Source organism: Nycticebus coucang, chromosome 20 (assembly GCF_027406575.1).
Source record: "Nycticebus coucang isolate mNycCou1 chromosome 20, mNycCou1.pri, whole genome shotgun sequence".
NCBI lineage: Eukaryota > Metazoa > Chordata > Mammalia > Primates > Lorisidae > Nycticebus > Nycticebus coucang.
The window spans coordinates 50059781-50085648 of NC_069799.1; the positions used below are offsets into that span (position 1 = coordinate 50059781).

At 41.8% G+C, this 25868-nt stretch overlaps 1 protein-coding gene across 19 annotated transcripts in view; it reads right to left on the bottom strand.

Annotated features, from left to right (window-relative positions):
* Positions 1-4239: 4239 nt before the first annotated feature.
* Positions 4240-25868, bottom strand: part of KIAA1217 (KIAA1217 ortholog) — a 445617-nt gene continuing 423988 nt past the window's right edge. For 9 of the 19 annotated variants that reach the window (XM_053572349.1, XM_053572348.1, XM_053572347.1 and 6 more), the window contains 8 exons: positions 17124-17287; positions 15998-16162; positions 12610-12729; positions 9362-9397; positions 9135-9212; positions 7431-9023; positions 6831-6953; positions 4240-5925 (listed from right to left, as the gene is read on the bottom strand). In XM_053572349.1, coding sequence (XP_053428324.1) covers positions 5428-5925; positions 6831-6953; positions 7431-9023; positions 9135-9212; positions 9362-9397; positions 12610-12729; positions 15998-16162; positions 17124-17287 — 2777 coding nt within the window. In that variant the 3' untranslated portion in view covers positions 4240-5427. Of the gene's footprint in view, positions 5926-6610; positions 6954-7430; positions 9024-9134; positions 9213-9361; positions 9398-12609; positions 12730-15997; positions 16163-17123; positions 17288-25868 lie in introns of those variants that run through there. The other 10 variants (XM_053572345.1, XM_053572346.1, XM_053572342.1 and 7 more) reach the window with 7 other exon arrangements.

Sequence of the window (25868 nt, forward strand, 5' to 3'; positions counted from 1 at the left end):
TAAGTGTTCTGATTACGAAGGGATGCTGTATATTATCAAAAACTTTTTCTGCATCAATTGAGAGAATCATATGGTCTTTGTTTTTTAATTTGTTTACGTGCTGAATTACATTTATAGATTTACGGATATTGAACCAGCCTTGAGACCCTGGGATAAAACCAACTTGGTCATGATGTATAATTTGTTTGATGTGTTGCTGGATTCTAATTGTTAGGATCTTGTTGAATATTTTTGCATCTATATTCACTAGTGATATTGTTCTATAATTTTCTTTTCTTGTTGGGTCTTTTCCTGGTTTGGGGATCAGGGTGATGTTTGCTTCATAGAACGTGTTGGGTAGTCTTCTTTCTTTTTCTATCTTTTGGAACAGGTTGAGTAATATAGGTACTAGTTCCTCTTTAAAGGTTTGGTAGAATTCAGACGTGAAACCATCTGGTCCCGGGCTTTTCTTTTTAGGGAGGTTATGTATGGTTGATGCTATTTCAGAACTTGATATGGGCCTGTTCAACATTTCCACTTGATTCTGGCTAAGTCTTGGAAGGTGACGTGCTTCCAAGTATTGGTCAATTTCCTTCAGATTTTCTTATTTCTGAGAATAAAGTTTCTTGTAATATTCTGATTGATGAGATTAGAGATTTTACTTTTTTTCCTGATTAGGTTGGCCAAAGGTTTATCTATTTTATTGACCTTTTCAAAAAACCAACTTTTTGATTTATTGATCTGTTGTATAATTCTTTTGTTTTCAATTTCATTTAATTCCGCTCTAATTTTGGTTATTTCTTTTCTTCTACCTGGGCTTGGGGTTGGAATATTCTTCCTTTTCCAGTTGCTTGAGATGTCCCATTAAGTTGTTAACTTCCTCTCTTTCCATTCTCTTGAGGAAGGCTTGCAGTGCTATAAATTTCCCTCTTAGGACTGCGTTTGTGGTATCCCAGAAGTTCTGATAATTCGTGTCTTCATTGTCGTTTTGTTCCAAAAATTTGGCAATTTCTTTCTTAATCTCATCTCTGACCCAGCTATCATTCAGCATAAGGTTATTTAACTTCCATGTTTTTGTATGAGTATGCAGATTCCTGTTGTTACTGAGCTCAACTTTTATTCCATGGTGGTCCGAAAAGATGCAAGGAATAATTTCTATTCCTTTAAATTTACTGAGGTTAGACTTGTGACCTAAGATGTGATCAATTTTGGAGTATGTTCCGTGGGCTGATGAGAAGTATGTGTATTCAGTTTTGTTGGGATGAAATGTTCTGTAGATGTCTGCTAAATCCAAATGTTGGATGGTTAGGTTTAAATCTAAAATTTCTGTGCTCAGCTTCTTATTGGAGGATAGATCCAACACTGCCAAAGGAGTGTTGAAATCTCCAACTATTATGGAGCTGGAGGAAATCAAGTTGCTCATGTCTGTTAGAGTTTCTCTTATAAATTGAGGTGCATTCTGGTTGGGTGCATAGATATTAATAATTGAGATCTCATCATATTGAGTATTACCCTTAACAAATATGAAGTGACCATTTTTATCCTTCCTTACTTTTGTCAGTTTAAAGCCTATTGTATCTGCAAATAAAATTGCAACACCTGCTTTTTTCTGATTACCATTTGCCTGAAATATGGATGACCATCCTTTCACCCTGAGTCTATATTTGTCTTTTAAGGTAAGATGTGACTCTTGTATGCAACAAATATCTAGTCTGAGTTTTTGTATCCAGTCAGCTAACCTATGCCTCTTTAGAGGACAGTTTAAGCCATTCACATTAATGGAGAATATTGATAAGTCTGGTAAAATTTTGGGTATTGAGTTTTTTGAAAGTCCAGTGGACATTTTTAATCCTTTTGCCAGTGTGGAAGTTGGAGTTTGATCAAAAGTTTCTGAGTGAGTTTACTTTGTGGTAGAGGATTGGGTTGGTCGTTATGGAAGATAGGTCTGAAAATATCCTGAAGAGCTGGTTTGATCATGGCAAATTTCTTCAACATATGAATGTCATTAAAGTAATTTCTCCATCATAAATGAAACTCAGTTTAGTGGGATACAGGATCTGGGGTTGAAAGTTATTTTGTTTTAGGAGATTAAAAGTCGATGACCACCCTCTTCTGGCTTGAAAAGTTTCAGCAGATAGATCTGCAGTCATTCTAATATTCTTCCCTTTGTAGGCAATGGCTTTCTTATGTCTGGCTGCTTTCAGAATTTTATCCTTCATATTAACTTTAGTGAAGTTAATTATGATATGCCTGGGGGATGTCTTATTGGGATTGAGTCGTGCTGGGGTTCTGAAACTGTTTGCTATCTGAATTTCAGAATCTCTAGGCATGTTTGGAAAATTCTCTTTCATAATTTCATGGAGAAGGGCTTCTGTGCCTAGCGAGGCCACTTCATCGGATTCAGGGATTCCAATGAGGCAGATATTAGCCTTCTTCGAATTATCCCAGAGTTCTCTGAGAGAATGATCCATTTTTGCTCTCCATTTCTCTTCCTCTTTTGAGAGTTTGGGAGTGTTCAAAGGCTTTGTCTTCAGTGTCAGAAATCCTTTCTTCTGCTTGCTCCACTCTGTTACTGAGGGCTTCTACTGTATTTTTTCAGATCTTTGAGGGCTGCAAATTCTTGCTTCAGTGCATCTAAATCTTTGGTGGTTTTGTCTTTAAATTTGTCAAATTCTTGAGACAACTTTTGAATTTCTCCTCAAATTCCTAATTTCAACTTTTGAATTGCTGCTCGAATTTCTAATTCCAAATTTTCCTCCACTTTATTAATCTTGTTTGCAATCCAAATTCTGAATTCAATTTCTGACATCTTGGCCAGTTGTTTATGAATGGGATCTTCAGTTACATCTGCCATATCTTTCCTTGAGGGGGTTGCTCTATTCTAGTTATTCATGTTACCAGAGTTTTTCTGCTGATTCCGCCCCATGGTTGTTTTACACCCTTTGATTTTTCCCCTGGAGCTTTGTCGAGGACCCGAGACTGCAGATATCGCTGCTGTCTGGCCTGAGAAACTGGGGCCCTGTTTGGTGTGGTGGGGCTAAGTGGTTCTGTCTTGTTTTCAGCTGGTTTCTGTTCGATCCTAGTGAAACAGTTACTCTGGGTTGAAGTCTCGGCTGTGGAGAAATACCAGCAATTAAGTCACCCCGCCCACCACAGGCAACAATTGGAAAAGGAAAATCAAACCTTCCTACAACCACACACCCAGGGCACCACCTGAATAGTCCTCAGGTGATTGGCTTAGTTCAAAAGGTCCAAATCAATTGTCTCAGTTAGCACCTGTTTTGGGTGGGAGCATTTAAGAGGTCTCTAGGAACTGGATCACAGGGGTCTGGTGACTACTCTGATACCAATGAAAACATTTTTTTTTTTGTAGAGATAGAGTCTCACTGTACTGCCCTCGGGTAGAGTGCCGTGGCCTCACACAGCTCACAGCAACCTCCAACTCCTGGGTTTAAGCGATTCTCTTACCTCAGCCTCCCGAGCAGCTGGGACTATAGGCGCCCGCCACAACGCCCAGCTATTTTTTGGTTGCAGTTGGGCCGGGGCCGGGTTTGAACCTGCCACCCTCGGTATATGGGGCCGGCGCCTTACCAACCGAGCCACAGGCGCCGCCCCCAATGAAAACATTTAAAAAAAAACTGATGGCTGATTAATGGCTCAGTGCCCGTAACACAGTGTTTATGGCACCAGCCACATACACTAAGGGTGGGGGGTTCGAATCCGGCCCAGGCCAGCTAAACAACTGCAACAAAAAAATAGGCAGGCGTAGTGGTGGGTGCCTGTAGTCCCAGCTACTTGGGAGGCTAAGGCAAGAGAATTGCTTAAGCCCAACAGTTTGAGGTTGCTGTGACCTATGATGCCATGGCACTCTACCGAGGGCAACGTAGTAAGACTCTGTCTCAAAAACAAAAACTGAGGACTAAAAAAAAAAAGAAAAAGCCCCAGTGATAAAGACATTTTATTTCCACTTTACGTCTACTAGAAATGTTTTAAAAAGAAAGAGAAAATAAAAACAGCCTCCTTCTTTGTTTTTTTTAGCCAAACCCTAAGCCACAGAGCAATGAGTCAGAAGGTCACATCCAAGGCACCACACTTGGAATTCATTTATTATAATCACCCCAGAACTTTTAGAAGAGTAGTGTCAGTGGAGTGCATGTGGGTGGGTAGTTACATCCCTTAAAGCCAACAACATTTAACTTGGTAACAGTTACATTTTATTCTTTGACTAGGAAGTAGTTATAGTGACAAGGTACAAAAAAATAATAAGCATGCAGCCCTTTATTTTATTTAGTTTTGCAAAGTCTCTGCTTATAGTTTTGTATATTACATGACTGTGTTATACAAATACATTTATTTACAAAAACACTCTAGCTGTGCAAACTTGTGGCTTTTTAAAAATGTATGGAGAGTGAGTCCCCTTTCTGCCCATCCCAATATATACTTTTAAAGCATGCATAGAAATTAACTTTGGTGTGGGAAAACTACCCTATGTGCTGTCACATACAGTATTTTAATGTCTATTTGTATTTATATATTTACAAAGTTTATCAGTGTACAGAAGTGTACATTTTAAAATCCACAATGCAAGAACATGGGTTACCAGGTCTCAGAAAACAAAAGAAGGGGTTAGATATTGCAAAGAAAATGACTTGAGAACCTTGATATGTTAAAAAAAGAAGAAAAACAAAAAAGAAAGAAGGAAAGGAAGAAAGAAAAAAGCAAGCAAAGAAAATAAGCTTGCTTGGGCTAGCAAATTATTATACATACTTTTCATGGCAGTGCAATAGATTTGATAAATTGCCTTCTACACCTGCCCCCCGGTGGTCTGTGTAGAAGTTCATTGGCTTAGAGTCTAGCACACTACTTTCAAATGTACAATGCTACAGTATCAAAATGTTTTGGCAAAAAAGATCTGGAAAGAAACCATGAAGTTTTGACAAAAATAGAAATCTGTAATAAATCTAAATAACACTAAAATAAAAGGAAATATTATAGTATCTGTTTTACAATTTGTATAGTCACACTTGCGTATTTCTCTGTTCACGTCTAGTCTCCGTAATGAAAAATATTTTTATACAAAACATACTAAAGTTCTGGAATCGTACATGTTTTACATGCTTAATACAATTTTCCCATCTCCCACACACCGGTCTCTCTCTCTCTCTCTCACTGCACGCTCTTTTTGGAACACATGCTTACTGCACTTTAATAGATATTAGATATAGACAGTAAACACTATGTGGTTACAACAGCAACAAGGTAAAAAAATAAAACAAACAAGTTTGACTGAAATCTATTAATCCAGTATTTAGCGCACACTTAGCATTAAGCCTCACACAACACAGCAATATGTTACATTCTCTTGTGAAAACAGTTGTTGCAGGCTGCTGAAACATTTTTTTTTTCCTTTTAAGATAACTCCAACTTGTGCCTAACAGGATTTGGCCTTTAAGAGGTTTCCTTTGCAGTGGGTGGGGTGGCTTTGCTTGAACTTCCATTCTGTGCCTTGTAGCTGGTGAGGCTAGGAGTGTGGATGGTTCTGACGCCCTTGGCACCTTGGTTCAGGGAGGTGGGGGAGGCAGGGGAGGGAGGGGAAGAGGAGGAGGAGGAAGGCGGGACTGCTCGGCCATTTTGAGTCTGCAGTGAGCATGAAAGGTGATGACCTTTACCTGTGTGAGTGGGGCTCTGAAACTTTAAGGAGCCATTAGAAACAGAAGGGATGAGGGAGGCAGAGTGAGCGGGTCGTCCTGTTTGGGAGCTGAGAGGGTTAGAAGGAATTGATGGTTTAGTAGCAGGTGGATTAGGGAGGTTAGGGCTGTCACCAGCAGAAGAGGGCAGAGAGCTGCTTTTCCCAGAGCTGGGAGAAAGGGCTGGAATCTTAGAAGCAGGTAAGGAGGGGGAAGTAGGTTTATATTCCCCACCAGCTTTCTTAGCACTTCCATTAGCCTGCAAACAAAGATGGCGGGAGACAGTTCGTCAGAAAGCCGGCAACACGATTGACCCACAGGGCCTGGCAACACAGCCCTCCTGAGAATAATTACATAAAAGAAAAACAACAAAACAGTTCAAGGCCTGAGCTAAGTCTTGTGCTGTACTGCAGCGGTCCCCAATCTTTTTTTGGCACTGGGAACTGGTTTCACAGAAGACAGTTTTTCCATGGATAGAGGTGGGATGGGGAGCGGCTGTAAATACAGATAAGCTTTGCTCCCTTACCTGTCACTAACCTCCTGCGGTGCCAACTGGTTTCTAACAGGCCATGTACTGGTCCACAGCCCAGGGTTTGGGGACCGCAGCTGTACTGAACCTAGTAGAACACCACCCCCCCCCCCACCTACCTAGCAAAGGATAGAACAAGAGAAAAGGAATAAGTTATTTGCGAGAAGAGTTGCATCATGCTAACTATCATTTTCCGAGTGTCAGGAAGGTTAATGGTGTGGGGGCCCAGCATTTTGGTGGAGAATTAATGTGCTCTAATGTAACACGGTCAACACAGACGTTAGTACTGGTGGCTTAAGGGCAGTTCAACAATGGGGTGGTTTGTCTCTTTCCCAAGGTGTTCGGATGAAGCACTACAGTCACCAAAGAAAAGTCAACTGGCCTGGCACCGTGTGTTAACAGTTAAAATTTGGAGTCACAAAGTAAAAGATGTTTTATTGCGAGCATGCAAAAGCGTGGTGAGAAGTTTAACAAAGGTTTTTAGGACTTTCTTCATGCCCCCAGATCCAGGATGGCTACATAAACCAAACATATCTTACAAAACAAAACAAACATGATATTTGGCATAAACTGAGTCAGTGACTTGTTTCTTAACTGAAATAGTCCATCCATAATTGGGTTTAAGGTAAAACTACCTGACGATATTGGCGGGGATCCTGAAGTTTGGATGGCTTGCCAGCTTTGTCCAGGCTTCCGGGTCTATTCTTGGTGCTCATGGGGATGGGCATCCTGCTTGTCTGAGGGGTCCCACTGGAGCCCTGCAGGAAGGACCGGGGAGAAGGGAAAGAGAAGGACAATGCATGAGTGGGTGAGTCCCCCAGGCTGCCCCACTGTGCGCAGAGAAGCTCGGGGTGAGAAGCCACAGCTCCACATGCAGAACAGATCTAGGAGACACCAACTGGGGTTAATCGGAAGACTCAAACAGAATAAAACTGCTCACTACTGATCAAACGGATTTTAATGTGAGTGTCAGAGCAATCATCTCCAGAGCATCCTTGCGTTGACCCAACACCGATCAGCAACAGAGGTAAACCACAGGATCAATGAGCGGTTAGGCATCTAGTGGTTGTTTTGAAGGTGTGAGGGACAGAGGATGAGGAAAGGGTATCACGCGCCACCTCAAAGAAAGCGATTAAATCACAAGACACCTTTTGCTAATGGTGATTATGGCAGATTTAAGAAAGCAGCTGGCTTGGTTTTTTTCTTTTTATTATTTTTCCACCAAACCAAGATACCTTACGTGAAGCTGCAGTTATTGACGTGGGGGGCCCTAGAGCAGTGGGGGCTTCGTCCGGAACTAGCAAGGGTCGGGGAGGTGCCTCTTGGGCTATGAGGGATGAGCTTGTCACAGCATCTCTGTCCGAAGAACATGAGGTCTCAACTAGGGCTTTGGGGCTCATTTCGCTGATGGTGTTTTCCAGCTGTTTAATGGTCTGTTCCAGACTGTCCAACGTTTTGTAGGTATTCTTTCTAATTTCATCAGTTCTTGAAATCTGAGCTGTACCCTCGAGACCAGGCTGCCCTTCTCTCCTAGCCACCCCTTCGGGTTGGGACCGAGTGATTTCGAAGCGCCTGGCCTCCTTGTGCTGCTTTAGAGTACCATCCTCTTCCTCTTCCTCATAGACCACCACCTGTAACGTCTTCTTCCCTGTTTTGGTTCCTGTGCGAATGGCCTGAGTAAGGGCTGCGAGTTGCTTTTTAGGGAATCTGAATTTAAACTTTTTCTTGGGGCTTTCAAACTGGTCATCAGTCACGTCGTCCCCCTTGCTTTCTGTGTTGGAAGGATCCTCCTGGCTGAACTTGCCCAGTTCAGTTTTACTCATTTCCTGCCTTCCTAGGGCCATCAAGGAGTGTGGCTGCCATTTTGTTTCCCCCTGTTCTCTTGATCTGAGACTGTCTGAGGGAACCTTCTTATGAGATGTTTGGGGAGTGTTATTCTGTACCCCAGGGTCACCATTGTCCTCCTCTTCTTCCTCGTCTATCTTTTCCTCTGTCATCATTTTCTCTAATTCCTCATCACATTCCTCAAATATGGTGGAAAGTCTCTTATAGGCGGACCGGATGTCCATGGGCTCGTCGAAAATAATGATCACCGGCTTCTTGTCTAAGCACACCACTGGGTCTTCAGTTTCAGTCCCTTCTTGCTGGGAGGTCCTCTCTTTCTTTGCATCAATATTTACTGTCTGTACATCCTCTCCCTTTTGGCTTACTATATCTTGAACCTCCCCACTGGAGAGAACTTGGACAGCCGTTTTGGTAATCATGAAGGCAATGTTGTCGGCGGCTGCACCTTCGTCAGTGGGAGAACTTGGACTTGATTCTCCATCCTCACTAGGGCTCATGTTAGCTTGCCTAGCCCCCTTGGGTCTTAGAATCACTTGGCTCACATCTGTCATGGGAACCATGTGATCTTGTGTTTTGGTGTCATGACTCACATTGTGAACAGTGAACTCCGTCACTCTAGCGGGAGAGGGGACATGACACTCGTCTGTCTCCTTGTGCCCTTGGAGGTCTGTTTCCTTTGTCCTTCCATAGTTCAACTTCTGATTCTCAGTGGTGGGTAGAGGGTACTGCAGTCCTGAGACTTTAGGCCCTTGGTCCATTTCATCTTCTAAGGGACTAATGCCAGAGAGACTGAAATTGACCTTAGGCACATGTTTCTGGGAATAGTTTCTACTGTCTCTGAGTAAACTCATACTGGATAAGGAATCTTCCTTCATTAAGGTGTCGGCTTTATATTCTGATGTTCTCGATGTATCAGAAATACTATTTTCCATTCTTCTTTCCCACTTAGTAGGGTCACTAGATCGGAGAGCCCCTGTGGTAACCTGAGAAGGAGAATGGAGGGAAACCACACACATTCAATCAGAAATGGATTTTGCAGAGGAGGGTGATTAATTTGTGTAGTATCAGCCGGAACACGGATGGGTTGAACTCACCTTGCGGGATTCCATTTGGGGGCCATTTTCATAGTCAACATCAGATTTCCGTACATCTTCATGGAAAAATTCCGAATTCTAGTAGAATAGTGTAGGACATGTTACTCCACAAACCACATCCCCCCCCCAAAGTGGACTATCACTAAATTGTGCCTTTAATTAACATTTCCAAGACATGCGGAACACACACATTTGTGACACACAATTCAAAGCCTATAACTGTTTACCTTGGATTGCTTTGTTCTCCAACTTCCAAAAATGCCCTGTGTTTGCACAAGATGAAAATCTCAATTAGCAAAGTGTTTCAAATTTTACGGGGCCGGAGCAGTTAAGAGAATAAAGGGACAGATGCTGTGTCAACATGGTTCTCTTTTCAACATGGGATTGTGAGTTGAGCAGAATCTAAAAACGCAGAGCACAGCAGAAGGTTTTGATTCTAATCTAGACCTGCCACTTACACTGTGTCACTGTAGTAAGTCATGTCACTCCTCCTATGGGCCTTGGTTTTCTTGCTTATAACAACTAAAACAGAAGATTTTTAGTTTTTCTTACAGCTCGTTATTTCAGTCCCACCTCAGCTTCTTTTCTGGAAATTGTGCTCTAAGAGTAGCAGCACTGATTGTTGGGTATGGGACTTTGGCATGGAAAACACATTATTTTCCTTTGTTAAATGATGTATCAAAAATGTCCTTGCAGTCTGTACTGCAAGCATGTCAAAATAGTTAAAACTGTATTTTGGAGAGCAAATCTAAAATTTTGGTGACAATGCTGTCCCCGTATAACATAAACATTGACAAAGCAGATATTCGAGGCTAAAACAGTGACTGTGACAGCATGATTCTGCGCCTGCCTTCTCTATATGAAGATCACCAAGATTCAGGACTGAAGGACCCCACAATGAGGACCCAGGTATTTAAAGTGGTTCACCTGCAAGCGCGACCTTTCCAGCACGGGTGGACCAGCCCCAGCACTAATGCTAGCCATGTCTTGCCAGTTTCAGCACATGCTGCCCTTCCTTCTTGTTTCAGAAGCCCAAGAGGAAGAAGTGACTGATTGCCGTAGGATAGAACAATTCCTATGAAGGCTGCTTGGTTAAAGCAATGATGGCATGAAGCACAATAACCCAGGCTGAGCCAAAGTCAATCGGAGCAACCCTACTACTCTAGTTATACTGGCATGAGTACGGCCAGGTGCGGTGGCTCACGCCTGTAATCCTAGCACTTTGGGAGGCCACGGTGGGTAGATTGCTTGAGCTCAGGAGTTCAAGACCAGGCTGAGCAAGAGCGAGACCTTGTCTCAAGTAAAATCAGAAAAACTAGCTGGGCATAGTAGCACATGCCTATAGTTCCAGCTACTTGGGAGGCCGACGCAAGAGGATTGCTCAACCCCAAGAGTTTGAGGTTGATGAGAGCTATGATGACACTATGGCACTCTACCCAGGGCGACAGAGTGAGACTCTGTTTACAAAAAAGAAAAAAAAAAATGGGTGTTTATTTCCACTCAAGGAAAATATCACACAAAGTCAGTGTTGATCACATGGAAATACTGAGCAAGTTACGAGGTCCATTAGCCACCAAAGACCTCCTGTTTAACTTCTGCTCACTCCTCGTCAGCCCACCAGACGTAGCTGACCCACATAACTTCTATTGCAGAATTTTAAATTTAAAATAGAAAACAATGAGCACATTGAGGAAAAAGTTTTAAAGAAGAAAAATAAATGAGGTTTCAGCCTACGGTGTCAACTCCAAACATGGAGTTGGCATATCATGCTGGGTAGAACTCAGTGCAAACCCTCTCCATCAAAGAAGGAATTGGCAGGTGACTTAAAGGAGACACAGGAGACACAGGACAGTTGTTCTGCTGGTTCATTTACTGGGGGTTAGGGCTGGTGTCTGTTCTGGTTATTCAGGGCCTGTGCCATTCAATCGTTAAATATTTCAAATGTCCCCTGACAATTAATGTATTTTAAAACTGATCAAGACCAACATCCTTTCTATCACTGGGCTAGAAAGAATGAATTGTATCAAAGCAAGTGCATGGACCTGCTCACAATCGTCAAGTAAGCTCACAATGATTTCTTAAGTCTTAGAATTAGATGGTCAAGACTGCAGGAAAGGTAATTAAGCCTCTTTAATATCTGTTAATAAGCTCTGAGATTTGAATTGTTTAGACATCCAGAGAAGCACAATTACTATGTACACAGACAAGAACGAAAATGAGAGACAGGAAAATTGTATAAAAGTCAAGTATTAGGTTAGAGCTTCATGACAGAAGAAAAATGTTGAAGACATAACATTTTAATAATTCATGGTTATTACAATCTACTGAGTATTATCCAGAATAAATGCCTGCGACTAGACGCAGTGTGGGGTATTCAATACAGACCAGCTTATGATCTGGTGGACCTAAGACTGAGATAAATTAAGAGGGCAAGAAATCTCGGGTAATTTTCTAGCCAATTGGAAAAATTTGACAATGATTGCCTTCAGAGGGATCTTCAAGAAATTCCAAGTTGACAAAGTCAGTGTTCTAGACAGAAATGGTCACGTTCGTCCCCATAGGCCATGCCAAGCCTTCCATAAACTCATTCAAAGAAGGTCACGTAAGCAAATTCCACATACTGAATCAACAATATATCTCTGATGTGATTTCATGGGTTGGGCTCAATTCAAATTAGTAGAAGGTTTTCTTCTAACAGTTTTCTCCCTTGGTACAGGGTGAGATTCCCTTTCCTCCTACTAATGTATATGCCAGTTATGTGGCAAACAGTTCACACCAGGGCTCCGGGAGAAACAGGTTGGCCTCCTTGGCAGAGGCTCTTCGCTGATAGTGGACTTTGTTTTAGAGCCTGGACATCTTTTCTTGAAGTCACAAATAGATTTTAACATTAGAAATTCACTAATCTATCTCGAAAGGTACTCTTACTGGTAATACTTTGTAAAAATTCTGATTGGCATTTTTAGACATATGTGCAAAGATGCCTACTTGTATGTCTCTGGGAGGTTACTGTGTATACAGCAGGTATCTTCTGCTGGTCTTTTCTTCCCCAAATTGAAGGTTTACCTATTTTGAACATAGGTTGGGTTTTTTTCTTCCAGAAAACATGGTAAAAAATAGAAAAAATGCTATATATTTGGTTGCTATTTCTATTTTTTCTTAGAGTGGTTCTAGAAAATCTTGAAAGGTGTTATAGTGTTTAGTTTGGGGTGATATTGTCTAAATTTTGCATTTACTATTGTATACTGTATGCAAGAGCATGGTGTTTGCTCTGAAAAACTGAGCCAGATCTCTCTGACCTGAACCTACATCTATGTCTCTATTTGTTAAAAAAAAAAAAAAAAAAAAAAAGAGAGAGAGACAGACGGAAAAATAGAGAGAAGGGGCATGAAGTTCAAGCCAAAAGAGCCGTGTTAGTGTCAGAGCAAGGAAGGGAGGACTGCCCAGCCCTGTGGCACGTGTGGAATTGCCATGTTACCTTCTTCTCCTTGGGTGGGACTGTGGTGCCCAGCCTAGTGTCTTTAAGGTGACTGTCAGCCCGGGACTGCTCAGCATGACTGTTTGAATTTACATCCATAAAAGAACACTTCTGGAATGCCTGAGGAATTAAAATACTGAGGTTAACAGTGATCCTAGTGTACCCAGGAGATAGGCAGGAACCAGAGGCCTGGGGACCCCAGCCCCAAGTCTTGCAGGGCAGGGTTGTACCAGGGAGGCAGCACCCTGAAATTCCTCTCCCCATTGAACTTCGTGTTGGCAAAGCTGGCTCAGGGGCTGAGCCCGGGACAAAGACTTCCTTGCTTGCTTAGGCCACACTAAGATAAAATGGACAGATCCCTGAAAAGGAACCCTCTTTCTTCCTGTCTGGGGTGAACCTGATTTGTACTTAGTAGGGCTTCTTGCTTTGACCTTTTAAAAATGTTGACTTAAATGTTGAATCGAAACAAAAAGCTATCTTTCCATTTCTTTCTTTTTTCAAAGGGTTTTATTGAAATTTTATAGCTCACAAGATATTTTAAACACAGTAAGCCTTAAAATAAAAGTAATCCTTATCAATCCATTCTGTTACAGTAACAGGTACAGCTGTGTTCTGAGGCTCATTTAGAATAAATTGATGCTCCTTAGCATCTGTGCGATTCTGAGTGGCCGAGAAGCTGCCTGAGCCCTAGAGCTCTGTCACTGAAAACTGATGATCATAGTTATGATAGACAACAGCTGGCTCACATGACCCCTGTAGCAGGGAGCCCAGTCCTCAGCCAAAGAAAGACTGTGTGTACCAGCTGAGAGGGAAGCAGGCGTCCAGATGGGACGATCATGAGAGACAGATAAACCAGAGGACCAAGTTTATGGACATCGCTGGTTCTCAACCAGTCAACTCATCACCCAGTTTAAAATAAAAATACTGGCCAGGCACGGTGGCTCATGCCTGTAATCCTAGCACTTTGGGAGGCCAAGGCAGAAGGATCCCATGAGCTCAGGAGTTGGAGACCAGCCTGAGAAAGAGCGAGACCCCATCTCCATTAAAAATTAGAAAAACTAGTCAGGCATTGTGTTGGGTGCCTGTAGTCCCAGCTGCTGGGCTGGGGCAAGAGAATAGCCTAAGCCCAAGAGATTGAGGTTGCTGTGAACTGTGATGCCATGGCACTCTAGCCCGAGTGACAGAGTGAGACTGTCTCAAAAAATTAAAGTATTAAAACTCACTAATTTACATGAATCATTTTAAAATAATTGTGATTCTGAGTGGCCTAGAAGCTGACATCAAATATTGTCATTTGGAAATAACTCCATAGGCAGAAAGAATAATGCACATCCTCCCTAAGGGAACATTTCAGCACTGGTCCTAAAATCTGAATGTAGCTGATGGCTAGGGGCCTTCTCTGGCCTTTTCTTCCATGACTCTGCTTGTTCTCTGCTGTCCCTTAGACATGCTGGTCCTGGCTTGCCCCAGAAATGTTTGGGCCATCTGCTTACTTCGACTTCTGTCTACCAAGGCCACCGGCCTTCTCCTTTGGACCGGTAGGCCCTGGATCTCAGATGCCTGGTGATCACATAAGTTGCTCCATGACTGCTCTTAGAAGGGGCTGCAGCTGTTCCTTGTCCTGCCTCAGTCTAGCTCCAGAGTGTGTAGAGGCAAAGGAACGAGCCTGGCCACTGGCCGTCATTGATAGACTTTCTGGTTTACCAGGTTGGGTCTTTATCCCAGCAGGAGGCTAACAGGGTTTGGTTCAGTTAGGGTTAGAATACTTCATTCACAACTATTATCTAACCACCAATAAAATTGCTGGAAGCCAGATCCTCCATCCTTTACAAAGCGGTCCTTTGGAGATGGCATCTGAGATTTAGATTTCAATGGAGGAAAATATCCGCAAGTGGTGGGCTGTGAGCAGCTGCAATAAATCTATTACTTGTATTTGAGGGCTAGTATAGGATTATTTGAAAAGCCTAGAAATTATAAATCTATAGTTTCTATGAGTAAGATTCCATTCTAATAAACCTATAAACAGTCTGATTTGTCAAAGGGATGTCCCAGACCAGTCTGTGTGTTTTAGTGAGGCTGGAAAGGCCCCAGGCATGTGACAAACCAGCCAGCAGCCCTGTTTTCCAACCAGCCAAGCTGCTCAATTTTGGCCCTTATCACCATGGAAACCACAATAGAACAAATGCAGTCAAAATGGTGTGGTTTCAAACTTCTCCCTACTCCAAGTGAAGAATGAGAATTCACGGGGTTGCACAAAAAGCTTTGACACATTGTTAGGAAATGGCAATATGCTTTGGGGCCCCAAGGCATTTGTGGTTTATTTGATTAGTGGAAAAATCCTATAATAAATGTGAGTCAAATGAAATACAGTTGGCCCTCTGTATCTGTGGCTTCCATCAGCATCACAAGAAAAATATTCAGGGAGAAAAAAATTGCATCCTCACTAGACATGTGAAGACTTTTTTCCTTGTCATTATTCTTTAAATGACAGAGTATCACAAGTATTTACACAGCATTTTCAGTGCATTAGGCATTATAAGTGATATACAGATGACTTAAAGTATACAGGAGGATAGCTAATATGAAAATACCATGCCTTTTTATATCAGGGATTTGAGTAACTGTGGATTTTGGTATCTGAGAAAGGTCCTTGAACCAATCTCCCTACGGGTACTGAGGCGCAATTGTACTCTACAAGTAGACCTTGGTCTAGGAATTGTGTACATGTCTCTGATTAGATAAGACCTGAGCACATAAACGCAGGGCATTCTATGATCTGAATGTGGGATCAGTTTGGGTATTGTCTCAGCACCCTGTTTTTCATCCTATGAGTAGAATGCATCAATTCGTTAAAAAATAAAGTTATCTAAAACTAATAAAGTTATCGTTTCTCCCATAGGCTAAGGAAAATGGAAGACGAAAATCATTTAGCCTCTCAGAATATCTGAAAAGATGACATCAACACTGAGCAAGAACTTAGTATGAACTATAGGAGGTTGGTCATTGGCCTTGGGTCCATGATTCAAGGTCATTCTCAGTAGTAAAGCTGAAGAGCACGAACCCACCTAAGATATGGTTCGATCAGTCCTTACCAAGACAATGACCAGTATTCTAATCCTCATCTTAATTGCTTTTTTGGAGCACAGATTATTAAGACTGAAAGAAAGGAAGTGCATTGTATAGGAAAGTGTATAAGTTTTCTTGAGTTATATTGTGAGGTGGTCATTCTTTGCCCGTGTCTTAAAGGTGTGCTGAGGCCAAGGCCAGAAGATGCAGCTTCCGTGGCTGTGGTCCATGGGGCCCTGTGCCAGGACTCTTCAGCTGACAAGTCTGGGAGAGTCCCCCATGGGACCGCAAGGGGCCAGCATCTATCACCTCTTCCACATACCTGCAGTTCAGCCATTATTTTCTCTCCTTCTTCCTCTTCCTCCTCCTCATTCTTTGAGGAGGTAGTGACAGGCGGTGGGGACGAGGTCCAGGCTAAAGCAGGCTCCTCGGCTGGACCTTTACTGGCTCTGGTCTGCAGGCTCAGTCCAGCATCCTCACTGCTGGCCTATGGGAGATTCAAACCACAGACATTGGCCTAATACCTCCCAGGTGCTAGCAAAACAGGGGGACAGGCGACATGGTCCCTCATTGCCTAGGATCCTGGCTTCCCTGCTGTTAGCTGATAAGACAGCTGAAAAGCTGTTCTCCCTTCTTGCACTTAATTTGGGTTTTTGTTTGCACGAACTGTCATTTTAGTGAATGGACTGAAGAATTATGATATAATTGTAACTCTTCGACCTCAGTCCCTTCAGGAAAGGCCCTTCCCTATGATAGCTCCTTGGAAACTGTATTTTACATTTAACATAAAAGATAACACCTGCCTAATTAAGTGGAATCTAAAGCTCATTGAACATTTTCCTATAAAAACTACCAGAACCATGCTGGCTCATCTCTGTTACCTTTCTTAGACAATTTTCCTTTCACCTACCCCTGCTTGGGAAGTAGCTTGTGATTTGCATTTCACATTGTCACAGCTAAAAGTCAAGTCAGGATGAAGCATGGCGCAGCCTCTAGTCCAATGACATTGGCCGACATTTCCCAGTCTGTGCTGAGCTGCTCCCTGGAGGTCTAGCAGGGTAGAGTCACACTTTTCTTCTCTGCCTCGATACTTTTATGTTTGGACAGAGAGAACCATGTTCAAGGGCACCATCTGAACCCACAAACCAGTTCCTCAGGGCTTAAGCTATTAGTTAGAAATCTGGCTCTTCTAGGAGAAAAGGATACGGGCAGGGTTGTAGGCCCCCATCTCAGCGCTGCCCACTTAACTCCATTCCAAGAGATGGCTCATACCTGGGGAGGGGGGAACCTCCCACTAGTCTACCTATCAGAACCTAGTGCACCAACTACAAAAGGATGTGGAGGACTCTCCAGCCCTCTCTCAAGAACTGAGGACACAGACAGTTGCCTGAAACCCTGACATTTTAGGAAACACTCAGCCACCTGGAAATCTAATAGACCCATCAGACCTTAGTGGTAGTGGGCTCCTTTCTGCTGGTGTAGACCACATCCCCCGACCTCGTGGTGGTGAGCCCGGATCCTGGCAGGTAGCTTCGCCGAGGGGGTGGGGGAGGAGGAGGGGGTGACTTTCCTCCCAGCTTGTCCAAGTCTTGTTCCGAATTTGAAGAGTCTTCTGGAAAACAATATGTCATCACTAAAATAATCTAGAAAGTCCGGTAAACTCACTGAAATAAACTCACTGAAATCTATCCACAAAATTCTTTATTATCTCCAAAATACAAAAATCCAAAAAAACCCCCTCTTATTGGCTGGGCGCAGTGGCTCACACCTGTAATCAATCCTAGCACACTGGGAAGCCTAGGTAGGTGGATTGCTTGAGCTCAGGAGTTCAAAACCAGCATGAGTCTCTACTAAAAATAGAAACAAGGAAGTCTCTACTAAAAATAGAAAACCTAGCCAGGCATAGTGGTGGGCGCCTGTAGTCCCAGCAACTTGGGAGGCTGAGGAAAGAGGATCACTTGAGCCCAAGAGCTTGCGGTTGTTGTGAGCTATGATGTCGTGGTACTCTATTCAGGGTGACACAGTGAGAGCCTGTCTCAAAATAAAATAAAATTAATAACTAATTAAAAACTCCGCACAAGGTACTTAAACTTTTTCTCAGTGTTTTCATCTGCTAAGTGGGTATATCATACGAATATCCTTTCAAAAAAAATCTTTCCATTGGTTTATTGGGAGGATTAATTGACTTACATAGAGCATTGGGCTTATCATAAACGCTAAGCAAAGTAGTAGCTATTATTATTAAACAAATTTCTTGTTATGCAGAAAAGCGAAGTATTACTTAGAAAGATGAAAAATCAGAGCCTAAAGGCAAATTTAGAGCCACTCCCCATAGCTTCCAAAGCCTTCATCACCCCAGTCTGAACAAAATAGCTTCAGTAATGGGGATTTGTGCAGGTGAATATCAGAGCAAATCCGGCCAAGAGAGGGCCAGAGGGGATGAAAATAGCAACAAATAACAAAGCCAAAGAAGCAGCAGATGGTTTTTGGTCATGGTTTTGTGGTTGGAAGAGATTCTTTGCTCATAAAAGGAGGTGGTAAATATAAAAATAAGAGAAGTATTAACAGTGTTAACACTTAAGTTAGGAGATGCAGGTATCTGCTTAGACAAAGGCCTTCCTTACTTAAAGCTCAACCACACAGCCATATTTCTCCCCTGAATCAATACTGCACCCCGGGCTAATGGAACATTAGAACTAGCAATTCAGGATGAAGCTTTGTTCCAGCTCTCTCTAGGGACATGGCCTGCTCTCCTAGGAAGGTGTTTTTCTTTTCTGGGACACTGAAACAGGTTTCAAGGAGATTCTTGAGGCATTTCTGCTTAATGTTGTAATAAAGACCTGGGTACATCCTCAGGGTGATGAGCGAGTGAGTCTCAAGTTCAAGGGTGTGGGGTAACTAGCTGCAGCTCTGTGGGATCCTCCAAAGGCTGGTTTGGGTTGACCCATCTGAGGGGTGGGCCCAGTTTCCTCACCTGGTGGGTGATGATAGATTCCTTCCTTGACCAAACACTAGTCAGGCTCCCCTTAGCCCTTTTCCTGACCTGTACACTGTGTCTGGTTTTAGCAAAGAATCTCGCTGAATCAGTGTAGGATGAATTCCTCCAGTCTTAATATCTGATCAAGGTCTGCATCCCCCATACTAACTGTAGCCAGTTTAACAAGAATCCATCCACATTGATATTGAGTTCAGTCGCTGTCCCCTATTGCAATACTCTTTAAAAATTTTTTCTTTGAGACACAGTCTCACTCTATTGCCCAAGCTAGAGTGCCTGGGTGTCAGCCTACCTCACAGCAACCTTGAACTTCTGGGCTCAATGATCCTCCTGCCTCAGCATCCTGACTAGCTGGGACTACAGGTACTGGCTACAAGGCCTGGCTAATTTTTTCTATTTTTAGTAGAGATAAGGTCTCACTTTTGCTCATCCAAAGTGGTAGGATTATAGGCGTGAGCCACCTCGAAGGGCCCGCAATACTCTTTTTTTAGAGACAGAGTCTCATTTTGTCACCCTCGGTAGAGTGCCATGGCGTCACAGCTCACAGCAACCTCCAGCTCTTGGGCTTAGGCGATTCTCTTGCCTCAGCCTCCTGAGTAGCTGGGACTACAGGCACCCACCACAACACCCAGCTATTTTTTGTTGTAGTTTGGCTGGGGCTGGGTTCGAACCCGCCATCCTCAGTATATGGGGCCGGTGCCCTACTCACTGAGCCACAAGTGCCTCCCTCTTCACTGTCTTTTTTTTTTTTAATTAAATCTTCACTGTCTTTAACAAGTGTCCCAGTGAATAATTTTTCTTTGACCATAACTGAGGCTGCAATCGCCCAAATTTTCCATCAATTGTTTATATCTATCCATCTTTCCCTATTATCTACATAGTCAGACAATTCACACAAGAGGAGCTACAAATGGTTTTTAAAATCCCAAACAAGAGTTTTGTGCCTTATTAGTAAACAATGATACGTAGAAAACAATAACATCTATGGCAAATAAATTAAAATGATAGAAAAACTCCAGTAGTCTGTATACCAGTGGATTTTTTTCTGAGAAGAAATTGGAGCATGCATTACAAAAGAAAAAAAAATACCCAAAGGAATACTTCAACTGAGTAAAAAATACTTTGGGGAGTAATTTAAAAAATAACTTATGCAAAGTTTTGAAAATCTGAAAGAATAAAAAGCCTCAGTGAGGTAAGTTAGCAAAATGTAATGTTATATTTCTGTTGTACAACCATGAGAAAAAACAATTATGAGAACTGTGTAAAACATCAAAAAGCTTTATGACAAAATTTGTAATGGGGGAGAACAGAATTAGGCTAGATAGAAATGTAATGAAGTAGGCTGTTTTCTCCAGCAGAAATTCTCCATACAGTGGGAAGAAAGCCATCCTTATGAGAGAAGGGCCGCCTACCCCAGGGCTCTACCCTCTTTGGGCAGCTTGCTGCCTGGCTACCCAGGGCCCTGGAGAGTCCTGATAAAGATTGAGGAAAGCCTCTTAGCCTGGGTTGAGGGGGAAAGACTTCCTTCCTTCCTTCTTCCCTCCCCTCCCCTTCTCCCTCCCTCCCTCCCTCCCTTCCTCCCCTCCCCACCCTCCCTTTCTTCCTTTATTGAGGGGGACAGAGTTTCACTCTTTGCCTTGGGTAGAGTACCATGGCATCACATTTCACAGCAGCCTCAAACTTTTGGGCTCAAGTGATCCTCTTGCCTCAGCCTCCCAAGTACCTGGGACTACAGGCAACCACTGCAACACCCAGCTAGTTTTTCTATTTTTAGTACAGACAGAGTCTCGCTCTTGCTCAGGCTGGTGGGGAAAGAGTTTCAGTGAGTGGAAGCTTAGGGAAGAGAGAAGTATAGTCAAGCCCTCTTGCATCTGTGGGTTCTGCATCTGTGGAGTTAACCAACTGTACATCAAAAGCATTCAGAGAAAGAAAATCTACAAAGTTCCTCAAAACAAAACTTGCATTTGCCTCCTGCCAATACTATGTCAAAACCCCCAAAATGAGGTGATGGGAAGGTACACTCTTAGGTACTGCAAGGTGTGTAGAGATGATTTAAGGTATATGGGAGGATGTGCGGAGGTTACATGCAAATACCACATCGTTTAATATCAGGGAATTGAGCATCTTTTGATTTTGGTGTCTGACGGGGTTCCTGGAACTAATGCCCCATGGACACCAAGGATCAAGCATATAGTGATCATAAATCAAATCTAATTTAATGGTCATTGACAAGCAATTCAAGATGGGGACTCCTTTCCATTCTAGTTGCTAGATGAGCATCGTTGAATGTGACACCATGGGGACATTGGGCTGCAAGTAAAATAATGGCTGCGTACGTAATTTTAAGATCGGAATAAAGCACATGGTTTGTCACTGGGAGGAGATACAGTAGATGAGTTTTTTCAAAGTTACGTTATTATTGACATGTTGATGTTTAACTTCCATGGGGGAAGCTGGTTAAAAACACATTCTAATAATTTTGATTTAAAAAGAGCAATTTTGCCTGATGATCTACTATCCCCTGGCATTTTCCTTCCGTAAGCATATGAAAAGCTCTTGTTTTAAATGCAGGCCTCATCCTGTCCCAGCTGGTGCTGTGTAGTGTCACAGACACACAGGATATGGAGAAGCTGGGAATTTAAAGGTCCCCTTATTGGGCATTATTCTAGTGTCCCAATGTAGAATGCAGCTTCCCTACTGTGGTTTGAGTTAAAAAGCAGTACTGAAGATCGAAGGAAGCCCTGAGGATTTACTCTTCCAATTGACATTTTTATTTTAGTTTTTTATTTATTTATTTATTTATTTTTTAAATTATTTTTTTTTTTATTGTTGGGGATTCATTGAGGATACAATAAGCCAGGTTACACTGATTGCAATTGTTAGGTAAAGTCCCTCTTGCAATCATGTCTTGCCCCCATAAAGTGTGACACACACTAAGGCCCCACCCCCCTTCCTCCTTCCCTCTTTCTGTTTCCCCCCCCCATAACCATAATTGTCATTAATTGTCCTCATATCAAAATTGAGTACATAGGATTCATGCTTCTCCATTCTTGTGATGCTTTACTAAGAATAATGTCTTCCACGTCCATCCAGGTTAATACGAAGGATGTAAAGTCTCCATTTTTTTTAATGGCTGAATAGTATTCCATGGTATACATATACCACAGCTTGTTAATCCATTCCTGGGTTGGTGGGCATTTAGGCTGTTTCCACATTTTGGCAATTGTAAATTGAGCTGCAATAAACAGTCTAGTACAAGTGTCCTTATGATAAAAGGATTTTTTTCCTTCTGGGTAGATGCCCAGGAATGGGATTGCAGGATCAAATGGGAGGTCTAGCTTGAGTGCTTTGAGGTTTCTCCATACTTCCTTCCAGAAAGGTTGTACTAGTTTGCAGTCCCACCAGCAGTGTAAAAGTGTTCCCTTCTCTCCACATCCACGCCAGCATCTGCAGTTTTGAGATTTTGTGAAGTGGGCCATTCTCACTGGGGTTAGATGATATCTCAGGGTTGTTTTGATTTGCATTTCTCTAATATATAGAGATGAGGAACATTTTTTCATGTGTTTGTTAGCCATTCGTCTGTCGTCTTTAGAGAAAGTTCTATTCATGTCTCTTGCCCATTGATATATGGGATTGTTGGCTTTTTTCATGTGGATTAATTTGAGTTCTCTATAGATCTTAGTTATCAAGCTTTTGTCTGATTGAAAATATGCAAATATCCTTTCCCATTGTGTAGGTTGTCTCTTTGCTTTGGTTATTGTCTCCTTAGCTGTACAGAAGCTTTTCAGTTTAATGAAGTCCCATTTGTTTATTTTTGCTGTTGTTGCAATTGCCATGGCAGTCTTCTTCATGAAGTCTTTCCCCAGGCCAATATCTTCCAGTGTTTTTCCTATGCTTTCTTGGAGGATTTTTATTGTTTCATGCTTTAAATTTAAGTCCTTTATCCATCTTGAATCAATTTTTGTGAGTGGGGAAAGGTGTGGGTCCAGTTTCAGTCTTTTACATGTAGACATCCAGTTCTCCCAACACCATTTATTGAATAGGGAGTCTTTCCCCCAAGGTATGTTCTTGTTTGGTTTATCAAAGATTAGGTGGTTGTAAAATGTTAGTTTCATTTCTTAGTTTTCAATTCAATTCCAAGTGTCTATGTCTCTGTTTTTGTGCCAGTACCATGCTGTCTTGAGCACTACGGCTTTGTAGTACAGACTAAAATCTGCTATGTTGATGCCCCCAGCTTTATTTTTGTTACAGAGATCTGCCTTAGCTATACGGGGTTTTTTCCAGTTCCATACAAAACGCAGAATCATTTTTTCCAAATCTTGAAAGTACGATGTTGGTATTTTGATAGGAATGGCATTGAATAGGTAGATTGCTTTGGGAAGTATAGACATTTTAACAATGTTGATTCTTCCCATCCATGAGCATGGTATGTTCTTCCATTTGTTAATATCCTCTGCTATTTCCTTTCTGAGGATTTCATAGTTTTCTTTATAGAGGTCCTTCACCTCCTTCGTTAGGTATACTCCTAGGTATTTCATTTTCTTTGAAACTATGGTGAAGGGAGTTGTGTCCTTAATTAGCTTCTCATCTTCACTGTTGTTGGTGTACACAAAGGCTACTGACTTGTGGACATTGATTTTATATCCTGAAACATTACTGTATTTTTTGATGACTTCTAGGAGTCTTGTGGTTGAGTCTTTGGGGTTCTCTAAGTATAAGATCATGTCATCAGCAAAGAGGGAGAGTTTGACCTCCTCTGCTCCCATTTGGATTTCCTTTATCTCCTTGTCTTGCCTAATTGTATTGGCTAGAACTTCCAGCACTATGTTGAATAGTAAAGGTGACAGAGGACAACCTTGTCTGGTTCCAGTTCTAAGAGGAAAAGCTTTCGGTTTTACTCCATTCAGTAAAATATTGGCTGTGGGTTTGTCATAGATAGCTTCAATCAGTTTTAGAAATGTGCCACCTATGCCTATACTCTTCAGTGTTCTAATTAGAAAAGGATGCTGGGTTTTATCAAATGCTTTTTCTGCATCTATTGAGAGGATCATGTGATCTTTATTTTTGCCTCTGTTAATATGGTGGATAACGTTTATGGACTTGCGTATGTTAAACCAGCCTTGCATCCCTGGGATGAAGCCTACTTGATCATGATGAATGACTTTTTTGATGATAAGCTGTAATCTATTGGCTAGGATTTTGTTGAGAATTTTTGCGTCTATATTCATGAGTGAGAGTGGTCTGAAATTCTCCTTTTTGTTTGGGTCTTTTCCTGGTTTTGGTATCAGGGTGATGTTTGCTTCATAGAATGTGTTGGTGAAGATTCCTTCTTCCTCAATTTTTTGGAATAATTTCTGCAGTACAGGAATAAGCTCTTCCTTGAAGGTTTGATAGAATTCTGGAGTGAAGCCATCTGGACCAGGGCATTTTTTGGTTGGAAGATTTTTTATTGTTTCTTTGATCTCAGTGCTTGAAATTGGTCTGTTCAGGAGCTCTATTTCTTCCTGGCTGAGTCTAGGGAGAGGGTGTGATTCCAAATATTGATCCATTTCTTTCACATTGTCAAATTTCTGGGCATAGAGTTTCTGGTAGTATTCAGAGATGATCTCTTGTATCTCTGTGGGATCAGCTGCTATTTCCCCTTTATCATTTCTGATTGAGGTTACTAGAGATTTTACTTTTCTATTCCTCATTAGTCTGGCCAATGGTTATCTATTTTATTTATTTTTTCAAAAAACCAACTCCTTGTTTCATTAATTTTCTGAATGATTCTTTTGTTTTCAATTTCATTGATCTCTGATTTGATTTTGGATATTTCTTTTCTTCTACTGAGTTTAGGCTTAGATTGTTCTTCTTTTTCCAATTCCATAAGATCTCTTGTGAGATTGTTGATGTGCTCTCTTTCTGTTTTTCAAATGTAGGCATCTAAAGCGATGAATTTTCCTCTCAAAACTGCTTTTGCAGTATCCCACAGGTTTTGGTAGCTTGTGTCTTCATTGTTGTTATGCTCAAGGAAGTTAATGATTTCCTGTTTTATTTCTTCCTGCACCCATCTGTTATTCAACAGAAGACTGTTTAATTTCCATGTCTTTGGGTGGGGTGGAGCATTTTTGTTAGAGTTGAGTTCCACCTTTAGTGCCTTATGGTCTGAGAAGATACAAGGTAAAATATCAATTCTTTTGATTCTGTTGATATTTGTTTTGTGTCCCAGGATATGATCAATTTTGCAGAATGTTCCATAGGGTGATGAGAAGAATGTATATTCTTTATCTTTGGGATGGAGTGTTCTATATGCGTCTATCAAGCACAGTTGTTCTAGGGTCTCATTTAAATCTCTTATATCCTTGTTTAATTTCTGTTTAGAGGATCTGTCCAGCTCTGTAAGAGGAGTGTTAAGGTCCCCTGTTATTATGGTATTATCAGATATCATATTGCTCAGACTGAGTAAGGTCTGTTTCAAGAATCTGAGAGCATTTAAATTGGGTGCATAGATATTTAGAATTGAAATGTCTTCTTGTTGTATTTTTCCCTTGACCAATATAAAGACAAATACCATCTTTGTCTTTTTTGACTTTAGTTGCTTTAAATCCACATGTATCTGAAAATAAGATTGCAACTCCTCTTTTCTTCTGAATTCCATTTGCCTGAAAAATTGTCTTCCAACCCTTGACTCGGAGCTTTAATTTGTCTTTTGAAGCCAGGTGTGTTTCTTGCAGACAGCAAATGGATGGCTTGTGTTTTTTAATCCAGTCAGCCAATCTATGTCTCTTCAGTGGGGAATTCAAGCCATTAACATTTATGGAAATAATTGATAAGTGTGGTAGTATTCTATTCGTCTTATTTGGTGAGAGTCCATTGCTTAGTTTTATCTTTTGCATCAGTGTGGAGGTTAGGTTCTGTCCTTTGATTTCTGAGTTCTTACTTTGCTGCTGATCCATTGTGGTGGTCAGTGTGCAGAACAGGTTGAAGTATTTCCTGTAGAGCTGGTCTTGTTGTGGCGAATTTCCTCAATGTTTGTATATCCGTAAATGATTTGATTTCTCCATCAATTTTGAAGCTTAGCTTAGCAGGGTACAGAATTCTGGGCTGGAAATTGTTCTGTTTAAGTAGATTAAAGGTAGATGACCATTGTCTTCTTGCTTGGAAAGTTTCATTAGAGAAGTCTGCGGTCACTCTGATGGATTTGCCCCTGTAGGTC